This window comes from Nycticebus coucang, chromosome X (assembly GCF_027406575.1).
Source record: "Nycticebus coucang isolate mNycCou1 chromosome X, mNycCou1.pri, whole genome shotgun sequence".
NCBI classification, from domain to species: domain Eukaryota; kingdom Metazoa; phylum Chordata; class Mammalia; order Primates; family Lorisidae; genus Nycticebus; species Nycticebus coucang.
Window position 1 is genome coordinate 169858758 of NC_069804.1, and position 12545 is coordinate 169871302.

General features: G+C 37.2%; 1 protein-coding gene across 3 annotated transcripts in view; it reads right to left on the bottom strand.

Moving 5' to 3' along the window:
• ATP11C (ATPase phospholipid transporting 11C) overlaps positions 1–12545 on the bottom strand; it is a 217500-nt gene that overhangs the window by 105535 nt on the left and 99420 nt on the right. For all 3 annotated transcript variants that reach the window (XM_053579888.1, XM_053579887.1, XM_053579886.1), the window contains 3 exons: positions 9872–9961; positions 7248–7328; positions 5275–5382 (listed from right to left, as the gene is read on the bottom strand). In XM_053579888.1, coding sequence (XP_053435863.1) covers positions 5275–5382; positions 7248–7328; positions 9872–9961 — 279 coding nt within the window. The remainder of the gene's footprint in view (positions 1–5274; positions 5383–7247; positions 7329–9871; positions 9962–12545) is intronic.

The following is a 12545-nucleotide window of genomic DNA, read 5'->3' on the forward strand; positions in this document are numbered from 1 at the left end:
ATATTTATATCTGGGAATTCTTCAAGTCCTATTAATTAGGTCTCATTTGTTGTGCTTTATCAGGGGTGTCCAACTTGTCCCCCATGAGCCACATGCTGATTTTGTGAGGACTATTTTTACTTACATTGGTGTTGGATATCACCTTTTTTTTTGGCTAATTAGCTTTCATTAGTGTTTGTGCATTTAATGTGTGGCCCCAAACAACTTTGATTTTTCCAATGTGTGGCAGAGGAAAAAAAAAGGTCAGACACCCCTGAAGTTGATTCCATCCGGTCTCATGGCATCATACAACATCTACAAGCTGATGGCACCCAACTCCCTATCGTTAGATAAAACATCTCTGAGCTTCAGGCTTGAGAACTCCAACTGTACGTCTAATAGATATCTCAAACTTAACATAGCCAAAAGTGAATTCCTGATTTCCCTTCACTCCTACTTCTGTCCCTAAATTTGTTCTTCTCCTAGTCTTCCCCCATTTTATTTAAAAGCACCAGCATTTTATTTAATAGCACTATGTAATTTACCCAGTTCAGGCTGAAAACCAAGAAGGCAATCTTAATTATTATTTTTTCTCTTACCCTCACCTTCTATATCCAATAAATCACTAAGACCCAATTTTTCTAACTCTAGAAAATCTCCTGAATATATCCATTTCCCATAAAATCTAGACAGGTAGGAGAAGGTGTGGCTGATAGCATGGATTCTACACCTAGACTTACTTTTAATTCAAATTTCATCTTTCCTGCTTACTAGTTGTGGATAAGTTTCCTAACCTCCTTATGCTTCAGTCTCATTTGTAAAAAGGAGATAATTAAGAGTACCTACTTCATAGGGCTATTGTGAAGTGAAGATTAAGTAAGTTACTGTAAGGTAAAAAAAAGGTGTTGGGAACACATGATGTCGTATATAAATGGCAATTACTATATTTTATCATTATCACTGCTACTATCATCCTAATATAAGCTCACCTTTTGTCTATACCATGGCAATAGCCACCTAACTAGTCTCCCTGATTGCAGGTTTGACCATGCTTCCACTTTATCTATTCTCCAGTTTTATTTTTTAAAAAAGATACACTTCAAAGGTTCACCATTATACTGAGGATGCAGATCAAGTTACTTTTCCTGCTCAAGTCCTACTGACAGCCTACCTCCTACTCCTCAGCCATGCAATTTACCAGTTAGAGCAATGGTTCTCAACCTTCCTAATGCCACTAATACAGTTCCTGTGGGTCGTGATCCACAGGTTGAGAACCGCTGATTTAGAGACCACTGGTTAATAAGCATATCTTCCCATCCATTTATACTCCACAGAAAGAGCTAAATTAAACAGCATTTCATGGCTCGGCACCTGTAGCACAGTGGTTATAGTGCCAGCCACATACATGGAGGGTGGCGGGTTCAAACCTGGCCCAGGCCAGTTGAACAACAATGACATCTGCAACAAAAAATAGCGGGTGCTGTGGCGGGCGCCTGTAGTCCCAGCTACTTGGGAGGCTGAGGCAAGAGAATCACTTAAGCCCAAGAGTTTAAGGTTGCTGTTAGCTGTGACACCACAGCACTCTACCAAGGGCGACATGATAAGACTTTGTCTCAAAAAAAAAAAATAGCATTTTGTTTATGAGTATCAACTTACATAATCAAGATTATACCTGCTTGAGGTCAGCCTCAGAGCAAAAAAGAATGATGAAGGGAAAGTGAAAGTGAAAGATGGGGGTCTTTCTCAAGGGCGGGTGGGATGGAGAATGACACCAAAATCAGAAAGAGGAAATGAGAAAAAGGGAGATGTGGCAGACCTCTGCTTGCTTTGCAATTTTACTTAGTGCCCTAAGAGCAACAGATTCAATGCCATTTAGCCTGCCCTTGGCTCTTACACTGAACAATAATGTTGGCTTTCTACTCTTGTTCGGGAAAGTTCAGATCTTAACCTAAGCTAGTTCAGCATAGGGACTTTCTTCCCCCATAGGTTACAGAAAATGGAGAAAAGAAAAAGGAGAAAACTCAAGTGACTCTCCCACTCTGTAGTCTTCTTTCCATGACTCCATGAGAAGATACAAGACAACTTACCTATTTCTGGGAATATGGAGAATTCTCAACACTCACTAATAACAAAACAACTGCTTTAAAAATGGGCAAAAACCAAACAGACATCTCACCAAAGAAGAAATACAGATGACAAATAAGCATATGAACAGAAAGTCAACATCATATGTCACTAGGGAAATGCATTAAGATGACAATGAGATACCACAACACACCTACTAGAATGGCCAAAATCCCAAACACTGACAACATTAAATGCTGGTGAGGATGTGGAACAAAAGGAACTCTCTTATTGCCAGTGGGAGTACAAAAGGATACAGCTGCTTTGGAAGACAGTGGCAGTCTGCTACAAAAATAAACATACTCTTACCAGACAAGGCAGCAACCTCCCTCCTTGTATTTACTCAAATTAACTGAAAAGTTACATCTACACAAAAAACGTACATGTGAATGTTTACAGCACCTTTATTTATAATTGCCAAAACTTGGAAGCAGCTAAAATGCCCTTCAGCAGGTGAAAGGATAAACCAGGCTACATCCAAAAAAATGAAATATTATAAATCACTAGAAAGAATGAACTATCAAGTCATGCAAAGAAAAGAAGGAAACTTAAATGCTTATTACTAAGTGAAACAAAATAATTCAAAAGGCTATATACAAATGATTCTAACTATAATGACATCCTGGAAAAGGCAAAACTATGGAGACAGTGAAAGATCAGTGGTTGCCAAGGGATAGGGCAGAGTGAGGGATGAAAGCCAGAGCAGGGCATCGCCTGTGGCTCAGTGGGTAGGACGCCAGCCCCATAAACTGAGGGTGGCATGTTTGAACCCGGCCCCGGCCAAACTGCAACAAAAAAATAGCCAGGCGTTGTGGTAGGGACCTGTAGTCCCAGATGCTTGGGAGGCTGAGGCACGAGAATCGCCTAAGCCCAAGAGTTGGAGGTTGCTGTGAGCTGTGACACCACAGCACTCTACCGAGGGCAATCTAGCGAGAGCAATCAAATGAGACTGTCTCTTAAAAAAAAAAAAAAAAAAGCCACAGCACATAGGATTTTTAGGGCAGTGAATCCACCCTATATGATACTACAGTGGTGGATACATTTGTCAAAACCGATAGAGTATATAACCCTAATGGAACCCTAAGGTAAACTATAAACTTTGGATGATAATGATGTGCCAAAGTAGGTTCATCGATTTTAACAAATGTACTATTCTAAAGGACCCAGGTCAAGATCGTCTACTTGGGTCTTTCCTTCTGCCAGAAGGTCTGGTGCTTTTTCTGTATTCTTCTCTGTGTAATAAATCCAATCTTACCCCTATAAGAAAAAAAAAAAAAAAAGTACTATTCTGGTGTGGGATGTTGATACATAGTAGGAAAGAACATGTGTGTTTGTGGACAATGGGTATAAGGATACTATCTCTATACTTTCTAGTCAATTTTGCTATGAACTTAAAACTGCTCTTAAAAACATAGTTTATTTAGGCTCAGCGCCCGTAGCTCAGTGAGTGGGGTGCTAGCCACATACACACCGAAGCTGGCGGGTTTGAGCTCAGCCCAGGCCTGCTAAACAACAATGACAACTGCAACCAAAAAATAGCTGGGCATTTGGGTGGGCGCCTGTAGTCCCAGCTACTCAAGAGGCTCAGGCACAAGAGCATCACTTAAGCCCAAGCGTTTGAGGTTGATGTTAGCTGTGACGCCACAGCACTCTACCGAGGGTGACATAGTGAAACTCTGTCTCAAAAAAAAAAAAAAAAAAAAAAAAAATATATATATATATATATATAATTTAGAAAATGAATAAATCTTTGATATAGATAAGTCTAATATGTTATTTGACAGGAGTCTTATTCGATAATAATAAACAATGAGTAATTTAAATAGAAAATTAAATTGCCTGAGATCTTAAAATAAAAAAATAGCACCTTAGAACTCTCACACAATGCTGACAGGAATGTAAAATGGTAAATGGTACAGGCACTGTGGAAAACAGTTTAGTAGTTCATCAAAAAGTTAAACACATAATTGCCACACGATCCAGTGATTCTCCTCCTAGGTATATAGTCCAAAGAACTGAAAGCAGATGTTCGAACAAAAACTTGTAATTGAACATGCATAGCAGAAATAATCATAATAGCTAAAAGGTGAAAACAATCCAAAATCTATCAGCTAATGAATAAATAAAATAGAATATTATTCAGCCATCAAAAGGAATGAAGTGCTCACACATGCTAACATACAGATGAATTACAAAAACATTATTCTGAGTGAAAGAAGCCAGACACAAAAGGCCACAGAGTGTATGATTCTGTTTATCTGAAACATTCAAAATATGTAAATGTATAGACACAGAAAGAAAATTAGTTTTACCAGGGCTTGGGAGGAGGGAAGAATGTGGACTGAGTGCTTATGGGTACAAGGGTTTCTTTCTTTTGGTAATAAAAATGCTTTGCAAACAGAGAGTTAAGGTTGCCTAGCATTGTAAATGTACTAAACACTGATTTGAAGGCTCGGCATCCGTAGTACAGTGGTTAAGGTGCTAGCCACATACACCGAGGGTGGGAGGTTCGAACCCGATCTGGGTCAGCTAAACAACTGCAACAACAACAATAATAGCCGGGCGTTGTGGCAGGCGCCTGTAGTCCCAGCTACTTGGGAGGCTGAAGCAAGAGAATTGCTTAAACCCAAGAGTTTGAGGTTGCTGTGAGCTGTGACACCATAGAATTCTACCAAGGACAACATAGTGAGACTCTGTCTCAAAAAACAAAACAAAACAAAAAACACTGAACTGTACACTTTAAAATAATATATATATATATATTTTTTAATCTGAATTATTTTTTTTTTATTGTTGGGGATTCACTGAGGGTACAATAAGCCAGTTACACTGGTTGCAATTGTTAGGTAAAATCCCTCTTGCAATCATGTCTTGCCCCCATAAAGTGTGACACACACTAAGGCCCCACCCTCCTCCCTCCATCCCTCTTTCTGCTTCCCCCCCCCCATAACCTTAATTGTCATTAATTGTCCTCATATCAAAATTGAGTACATAGGATTCATGCTTCTCCATTTTTGTGATGCTTTACTAAGAATAATGTCTTCCACTTCCATCCAGGTTAATACGAAGGATGTAAAGTCTCCATTTTTTTAATGGCTGAATAGTATTCCATGGTATATAAAATAATATATTTTTACCACAATAAAAAACAATGAACTTAAAAAAAAATACCTTGATTTTTTCACTTTCTTTCTTTACTCGCTTTGCATTTTCAATAATGTAAACAGTGCTCTTGTTGACTTCATTGTCAGCTCTGTGTCTCAGCCAATCCTCATATCCCTAAAAAGATAAAAATAATTAAATAATCAAGCTCAGATAATGAAGTTGTTGATTAATCTCTACACATCCCCCATGAGTCAACAGCAGATATTTATAATTACAATATTAATTTAAACTAAGAATGCTAGAGAGACAGACTATACATTTTAATAGCAAATTTGAGATATACTTTCAAAATACCCCTTAGGTAAATAGCTTCATTGTGTTAAAAGTTTTCTCCATTCTTTAGATAACTATTAATGAAAACACAGATATCAGAGACTTAATATTCTTCATGTGTGAAAGACTGCTTTATTCTTCTAATTCTATTCTTATTCAAGTTAATGTTAATTCTCCACTTTTTTAATTTGAAAAGAGATTGTTCTAGGTTTGTATTTTCTTATAGATCTAATCACTGAAATATATTCTTCAGTGCATAATGATCTGATGGAATGATCGACTCCGTAATTCCCACTCTCAGAGAATAGAAAGGACAAAGCATAGCAAAGAATCTATAAATTTAGAGATCAATAGCTAAACTTCTCCACTGACTTACTGATAAAAGAAAATAAAAATTGGCATTTATTTTTCAGAGTTTAAAGTAATCAGAATAAGATCTAATGCCTCATTTTTCTTTGAGCTTCTGTCTGGGGTAGATTTAAGCCCAAGGAACTAAGGAAGGAGGATGTTCAATTGTTTAAGCATGACTTCCTTTCATTTTTTATACCCCTTTGCTTTTTTTTCATTGTAATGTCTGTACCTTTTCAAATAAAACTGTTTGAAAAAAAAAAAAATCTCTTGACCAGTCCCCCTCTTCCCCCCCCCGACTTTCCTTCCCCCTCAGGTGCTATATCTATACCTCTTCTGTACTTCTTTATGACAAAGCTAGGCTATCACTTCATAGGGTACATTCTGTGACAGCAGTGAAGAAAGAAAGGCCATAACAAGAACTAGTATTGGGAGTAGAATGAGATGGTAAAAGCCTTTGAAGACCGTACATGCTATTCTTAGAACTAGCAATTTTAGGACATTAAAGAAAATAATCCTAACAGCCTAAGGGAAAGAATATTCCAAAAGTCTTTATTTAACAACCAAACATTTGATAAATGTTCCCGTAGGCAAGATAGAAAACCAAATAATCCCAAGAGGAAAGATAATCTTGTTCCCAGTACTATTATTAAGCAGACCTTTATTTTGCAAGCTCCTTTGTAGCCTTTTAAAAATCACTTTGATAAGTACTAGCTAAAAGTATGTTTATAAGTAGTTAGGTCCCATGGGCTGTCTCAATGCATGATAAATATTGTAAACCCACCCCTTCAGCTCCAATTTCTTGTTTTCATTCTTAACTTTATCTGGAATTTTTCAAAGGTACTAGAATATAAAATGTCCAAAATAATTCAAAACATCCTTATCACAATCTGTGGTAGTTCATCAGCTCTGATAAGAAAGAGGAATAAAAGTCCCCTCTATCCATGACCACCCTTTGTTAAGAAAAGCAATAAAATTAAGCTATTTGTACCCTTGAGTATTCTGCTATGGGCAACAGCAATGAAAAATCCACGAGAATGGGAATTTTCTGGACAAATATACCACAGTGAAATAAATAATACATACTAATAATCTAACTCTCATTTCCTGACTGGGCTGTAACTTCTACATACTTTTTTTTTCATGTTTACACCCACATACAAGGCACTGAGGAAGAAACAAATAAATTAAGGATATGCTTTATAATAATTTTAATAGGTTTTCAGTATGAGCCAAATACAACCTAAATCCATAAAGGATACAGCCCATTGTATTTAAATATGAAAAAGAGCCAATGACAACAAAATTCAAACTTGCCTGGACTGAAATGCAGGTGTAAGTATAAATAAAGAATTTACCTGCTTGATGGCTGTAACAGTTATAACAAAGAAAAGTGGAAGTCCACTGGTAACTGGGCTAGTTGGTGTATCTACTGTGACCTAGGTAAAGAAATTAAATTGAAAATAAAATAAAAGTTAGCCATTAACTCATATGCAGCACTTACATGCTGCAAACATTTCAACCTGGAATACAGACAAAACACATTCCAATAGTAGGGTAAATGTTAATTTTCATGAACAAAATTAACATTATCATTAACAAAAGTAAACCTGATAGCAGTTAGTTTACAAAATAGTCCTAAATTTAGGCATAGTTCTCATCCCAACTCAACTAACCCCTTTACTGAAATATATCCATTCACTTATCACCTCTTTATTAAGAACCATTCTGTAAGTCCTTGTGCAAGCCCAGTCTCTAGAGCAGGGGTCCTCAAACATTTTAAACAGGGGACCAGTTCACCGTCCCTCAGACCATCGGAGGCCCAGACTATAGTTTAAAAAAAAAACTATGAATAAATTCCTATGCACACTGCACGTATCTTATTTTGAAGTAAAAAAACAAAATGGGAACAAATACAATCACACCGCTGCATGTGGCCCGCGGGCTGTAGTTTGAGGACCCCTGTTCTAGAGATACTGCTTTAAACAAGCTGGAGACAAGTCCTTGCCTTCAAGTAGCTGACAGCTTACAGGGAAAACCACAGACATTAAAACAAGTGCATAGATGCTGAGATCTGAAGGGTAAATAGGAGTTAAGTAGATAAAAGGAGGCTTTCTAGGCAGAGTAAACAGTAGATGCAAAGTCTCTATGGTAGAAGAGAATATGGCACACTTTAGGAAATAAAAGAAGCCAATGGCAAGAGGAGTGTGGTAAGTGACGAAGCTGGAGGAGGAGACAGAAGCCAGACTGTACAGGAACTTCTAGTCCAGAGGAAGCTGTTCATTATTTATCACACGAATAACAGGAAATCCTTGAAGGTTTTAGGCAGGGAGAGGTCGTATGAACACAACTGCATTTTGAAACAATCATTCTCCCTGCTTTGTGGAAGACGGTTTGGAAGGGCATAAGACTGGAGGCAGGGAGTCCATTTCGGACGTTATTGCTATAATCTAGGTGAAAGATGATGGTCTAGACTAGGGTGGTCACAGCAGATGTAGAAAGAAGTTCTAGAGATATTTAGGAGGCAAAAATGGCAGTACCAGTAAGAAAGTACATATAAGTGTCAATTAAAGACGTCTTCCAAGTGCCTTGTCAAAATGTTTGGATGGATGTTATCATTCGCTGAAATAAGAAATACTGAAAGAAAACTAGATTTCAGGGAATCCAACCTTATAACTTATTAATTTTCATCTCCAAACCCCAAGCAAGCCTGTCTCTGCCATACTTCCCGTGTTGCAAATACAGGGTATACTTCCACGGACACGAAAGACTCTGTGCTTTTAGGCAGTATTTTCCCTACCCCTGAGATACTAGGCTGGCATTCTCTACCAGGTGAACCCCTTCTAATTCATCAAGGCTCAATTCAGATACTAACTACTCTTTCAAGCATTATGAAGTTCCTGCTGAGTATAAAAAATTTGCTGAACTGAACTGAAATGCACTGCCTGCCAAATAGAATGATTCTTGCAAGCGGAGTCTTCCATGTAGTTTATTCTATGTCTGTAAGACATCTGACCATAGGTATAGAAGAACTCCTTTTCAAATGCTCCATCATTCAGGATTAAAACTGGCTCTTTCCCATATCACATCTCAAATTGGTTTTAAGTAGCAGGGCTAAATTCCATTACGGTACCTTTTACTTACTCAAAGCCTCAAAACAGATAAATGATAGCACTTAACATCAACAAGGCATTGAGCAATTTTATTAGGATTTTTTCTGCTTTGTTAAAAAAAAAAAAAGAAGTGACAAAAAATGTACCTTTGATGAAGAAACATTTTTAGGGGGTAATTATGGTAAGGGAAAGATTTTGATAGTCTAATGACTTAAAGACAGAAGATGCAGTTAAGTCTAAAATTTAAAACACAAAACAGTAGAAGGGACAAAGAGAATCAGATCAATCTACCAGGCTTTCACCTTTAAGGTAAGTATATGAGTAAGGCAGAGCAAATTGGTAATCATGAAGATAAGTGAGAAGTTTTCAGTTAGACTAAAATTGGTGTATAACAAAGTAAAATTATTAGTTTGAACTATTTTCAACTTTGATATGTACTATTTCATCTAATGACATGTAATATGCATGTTTCTGGGATGAGCGAAGATATAAAATTCATCAAAGTATTAAAGAAAGTAACAATGAAATAGCAGTTTAAGTTTTCTAGAAACACACACTTTAAAACTCTATAAAATCATATAAAACTTAAAATGAATGTCTTAACACAATAACTAAGAAAATGCCAGGAAGGCTATGTTAACCAGTGTGATAAAAATGTGTCAAACGGTCTATAAAACCAGTGGATGGTGCCCCACGATCACATTAATGTACACAACTATGATTTAATAAAAATAAAAAAAAGAGTCCATATTATAGTAAGCTCTGGGACATCTTTTTTTATAATCACAGGGCATTTCAAGGTTAGAAACGATTGAAAATTTATTTAATTAAGTATCTAAAAGTTAAGTAGTTGTTTATGGCATTCTTACCTGTACAAGGAAAATGATGAGAAAATAAAAATTTGCAATTCTTCTAAACTGTTCAAATAAATTCTTTGGGAGGAAGTTCCAAAGTGTATACTGTAATAGGAGAGGGAAAAAAAGAATACTATTAGAAAGAACACTTGGAAAAGGCATTGATTCATTGTTTTATTGGCTGAGTAGTAAGCATATACCATACTGTATTAATCTACTCATGGTAAACATATGCTGGTATATATAAACATATATCACACTGTATTAATCTACTCATGAATTGATGGGCACTGGGGCTGATTCTACATCTTTGCAATTGTGAACTGTGCTACAGTAAACATTTAAGTGCATGTGTGTTTTTGATGAAAAGTCTTCTTTTCCTTTGGGTAGATACACAATAGTGGGATTGCTGGATCAAATAAATGGCAAGTCTACTTTTAGTTCTTTGAGGAATCTCCATACTATTTTCCATAAGGGTTGCACTAGACCATTCACCTAAGTGAAATATCTCAAGAATGGAAAAATAAATAACCACATGTACTCACTATTAAATTGGAACTAACTGTTGAGCATATATGTGCACAGAAGGATGTAAAACTCAAGAGGAAATCAAGCAGGGGGCAGAAAGGGAGGAGCAAAAACCTAACTAATGGGTACAAGGAACACTATTTAGGTGAGAGGCACACCTATAAGCAAGACTCAAGCATTACAAAAGGGATCCATGTGACCTAAAACATCTGTATTCCTGTTAATATTTTGAAATTAAAAACAGAAAACTTGAAAAATCTTAATACTAATGACTAATCTATCTAGATTATCATATAAAGCAATATTTAATATGTCCAATGCTTAAAAACCAAAACCTCACATATATGCATAAACATATATTTAGAGATATAGTATATAAAAACATTTTTCAGAAAGGAAGTTTTCACTTTGACCATTACAATGTCCATTTAGTCCCATGCCTTTGTTTTCTCTCACTCAATCTGTATTAGAGTCCTTGCTATGTGCTCTCATATCATCCCATTTTTACTTCCTTGATAACACTCATTATAGTAAATTATATATGTGTCTATTTTTTAATTAAAGTTTCTCTGCTCGGTGCCCAGAGCTTGGTGGTTAGGGTGCCAGCCACATATACCGAGGCTGGTGGGTTTGAACCTGGCCCAGGCCTGCTAAACAACAATGACGACCACAACAAAAAAATAGCTGGGTGTTGGGTGGTGCCTGTGGCTCAAAGGAGTAGGGCGCCGACCCCATATACTGGAGGTGATGGGTTCAAACCCCACCCAGCCAAAAAAATAAATAAATAAAAATAAAAGGAAAAACAGCTGGGTGTTATGGCTGGCGCTTGTAGGCCCAGCTACTTAGGAGGCTGAGGCAAGAGAATTGCTTAAGCCCAACAGTCTGAGGTTGCTGTGAGTTGTGACGCCAAGGTGGCGACATAGTGAGGCTATGTCACCAAAAAATATAAAAAATAAAAAAATAGGGCAGTGCCTGTGGCTCAGTGGGTAGGACACCAGCCCCATATACTGAGGGTGGTAGGTTTAAACCCAACCCCGGCCACACTACAACAAAAAATAGCTGGGTGTTGTGGCGGGTGCCTATAGTCCAAGCTACTTGGGAAGCTGAGGCAAGAGAATCACCTAAGCCAATGAGTTGGAGGTTGCTGTGAGCTGTGACGCCACAACACTCTAGCAAGGGCGATAGGGTGAGACTCTGTCTCTAAAAAAAAAAAAAAAATTAATTAAAAAATAAATAAAGTTTCTCCTTCAATAGGCAATGAGTTCTATGGGGGAATCTGTTCATTAATCTTGCTTATTACAGTTTCCTCAAACCTGGCACAGTATCTGGTATAAAGTAGATAATAAATTATTTGGACAAATGAATGAACAAATCAATTTCTCTGCTTCACCTAACCTATGGAGTCTTGATCATCTTCACCAAATGATAGAATTCTGTTCTTATCAGTACCTCCCATCTCCCTGACAGCTGAGAATGTATACACACAACCCTGGGTCTTAGAGGGCTTTCACTTTAATCAACAACACACCATGGTAACTGGTAATAGGTAAAGGTTTCAATGACAAATTGCACATGGACAGAAGGTAAAAACTCTCAGGCCAACTGTCAAACCACATGTACTTTCTCACTGATAACTTAAGCTTAAGAACTGGATCATTTCAAAGTTACAGGAAGAGGTTGGGTTTTCTAGATGTCATAATAAGGACCAGAAATTTAATCTCCATCCCAATTATTTGCATATGTGAAAACATATCCATTAATAAGGTGACTGAAAAGCCAAAGTGGCAGTGCATGACACAGTACATGTAAATTTACATTTTTAAAAGCCTATGGGCTCAAAGGAATCTAGCAAGAATAAAGACAAACAGAAGCAAATACATTCAATGGAGCAGCTGCATTAAAACCAATAGCCAACTTAGAAGGTTCTTCCCCAGGCTCCAAGACAGTATCTTAGGGAGAATCACTAAAAAATAAATGCAGAATTGTGTGTGGATATGCCTCACATGGGAGAAGGAAGTCTACACTTTTCACGAGATTCCAAGGCAGCTACTGTAACCAAACATAAAAGCTACTCAAAACCACTGATCCAGTCACTTTGAAGCTGACATACTCCAGACTAGCACGTAACTGTCCCAATTATTTAAAATCAACGTTCTAAAAC